The sequence below is a fragment of the Wasmannia auropunctata genome, unplaced genomic scaffold (genome assembly GCF_000956235.1).
Source record: "Wasmannia auropunctata unplaced genomic scaffold, wasmannia.A_1.0 LD275825.1, whole genome shotgun sequence".
NCBI lineage: Eukaryota > Metazoa > Arthropoda > Insecta > Hymenoptera > Formicidae > Wasmannia > Wasmannia auropunctata.
Genome location: NW_012087065.1, coordinates 357 through 2,274, shown reverse-complemented (window position 1 = coordinate 2,274; position 1,918 = coordinate 357). Strand labels below are relative to the sequence as shown.

The 1,918-nt window shown below is 33.4% G+C and overlaps 1 protein-coding gene across 1 annotated transcript in view; it reads left to right on the top strand.

Moving 5' to 3' along the window:
• LOC105461888 (transcriptional regulator ATRX-like) overlaps nucleotides 1–1,484 on the top strand; it is a 13,678-nt gene extending 12,194 nt beyond the window's left edge. Inside the window, exons 4-5 of the mRNA XM_011708400.1 lie at nucleotides 529–551; nucleotides 778–1,484. Of these exons, the coding sequence (XP_011706702.1) occupies nucleotides 529–551; nucleotides 778–1,484 (730 nt within the window). The remainder of the gene's footprint in view (nucleotides 1–528; nucleotides 552–777) is intronic.
• The last annotated feature ends 434 nt before the right edge of the window (nucleotides 1,485–1,918 follow it).

The following is a 1,918-nucleotide window of genomic DNA, read 5'->3' as shown; positions in this document are numbered from 1 at the left end:
TCAGACGTGTGCTCTTCCGATCTATTAGTTTGGTGACTGTATATACAGGGTGTCTATAAAGTCTCACCCAGGCCTGATAGTTTGGAAACGGCTTTAGATATAGAAAAATGTTTCAAACAAAAGTTGTTTGACTTCAAGGGGAACATCAAATGGTACCATTGGTTTGACCTTGGGTGGCCCTGTCAAGATCAGGGAAAGGTCACTTAAAATTTTTAAAATAAAACCTCCCATTTTTTATTGCATATTCTTGTAGCTTATCTCGAGAGCTTTCTAAAACATATAGATAAAATGTTTTTTGGTTAAGTAAATCTCGAGTTATAAAGCTTGAAAGTTGGAGTACCGGCATTGAATAATGCCAATGCCGACGGTATCGCAAATTTTACGCTTTATAACTCGAGATTTACTTAACCAAAAAACATTTTATCTATGTGTTTTGGAAAGTTCTCGAAATAAGCTACAAGAATATGCAATAAAAAATGGGGGATTTTATTTAAAAAATTTGAAGTGATCTTTTCCTGATCTTGACAGCGCCACCCAAGGTCAAACCAATGGTACCATTTTATGTTCCCCTTGAAGTCAAACAACTTTTGTTTGAAACATTTTTCTCTCAAACTTCAACAAATTTCCAAATAAGAAAAAAGAAAAAATAATAAAAAAATAAATATACAGAGTGTCCCATTTTATATTTGACTGTCAAATATAAAATGGGATACTCTGTATATTTATTTTTTTATTATCTTTTCTTTTTTGAAGCATTTATTTGCTATTGTGTTACAGAAAAACAATCGTCACAGGGGAAGGAAAGGGAACTGCAGGTGAGGCTAGAAAAATTAATGCCCAAGGAAATAATATTGCTAACACAAAAGAAATTACCAGAGAAAATGACTATCAAATCTCAAAGAAATGGAGACTTTATTATTGACGGGCCTTCAACGAGTACCGCACGACATTCTTCATCCGATCTTGTTTCAGTGGACAGCAAACATTCTGAAAAAGCTATTTGTATAACTGACAGTCAGATCACCAAGGCCAGCGATAAGAAAGAAAATTCTCCGCCTTGTAGTCCTTGGACGAATTCGAAGAACGTCGCAAAATTTAAAATGAATACGAAAACATTGTTTGCATGCCCACATTGCGGTGTTCCTTTTAGTTCCAAACACTGTGTCGCTCATCATGTTAATAAGACTTGTTTATCGAATCCATATTCGAGAACCAACAGAGAAGCTGGCAGGCACCAGTGCCAACAATGCGGTCGCAATTACGGTAAAGAAAAAAGTTTAAGACATCATCAGAAGCACGAGTGCAACCAGAGGGTAACGTGCGAGAAATGTGGTTCGACTTTTCAAGGAACAATTGTTCCGGTACGCCATAGGAAGAAGTGTGGGATCGATCAAAATTCATCCAAAATTGAAAAAATGATGAAGAAAGAAAACACACGCGATGAACCCTTTGAAGACGACTCGAGCATTGATTTCTCAGATTAAATATGGAATGCTCTTTGTTGTAATGCTGTTGTAATTATCGCGCTTATGTTATATTTGCAAGTAATTGTGATTTACATTATATAATCTACCATATGTATATTAATATATTTATACATATAAATATATAAAAGGTGTATTTTTTAATATTATATTGAAAATAATTAAATATATAAATATATTAACTCTTTGCAAGCAAATACCAAGTTATTTTCTGTTGGAATTTACTCAGATATCGAGATTTTTTATGAGAAAAATTACGAACTTTTATTTTAATAGAAAATTACAAACTAAACAGTTTAATGCACGCAAGACAAAAGGTAAAATTTACTTAGCAACATAACAGAACAAAAAGAAATCGCTTTCAACTTTAGCGCCTTTAATTCCTTTGCTCTGACGCTCCATCTATATAAAATATAGACTCACTAGATTATATT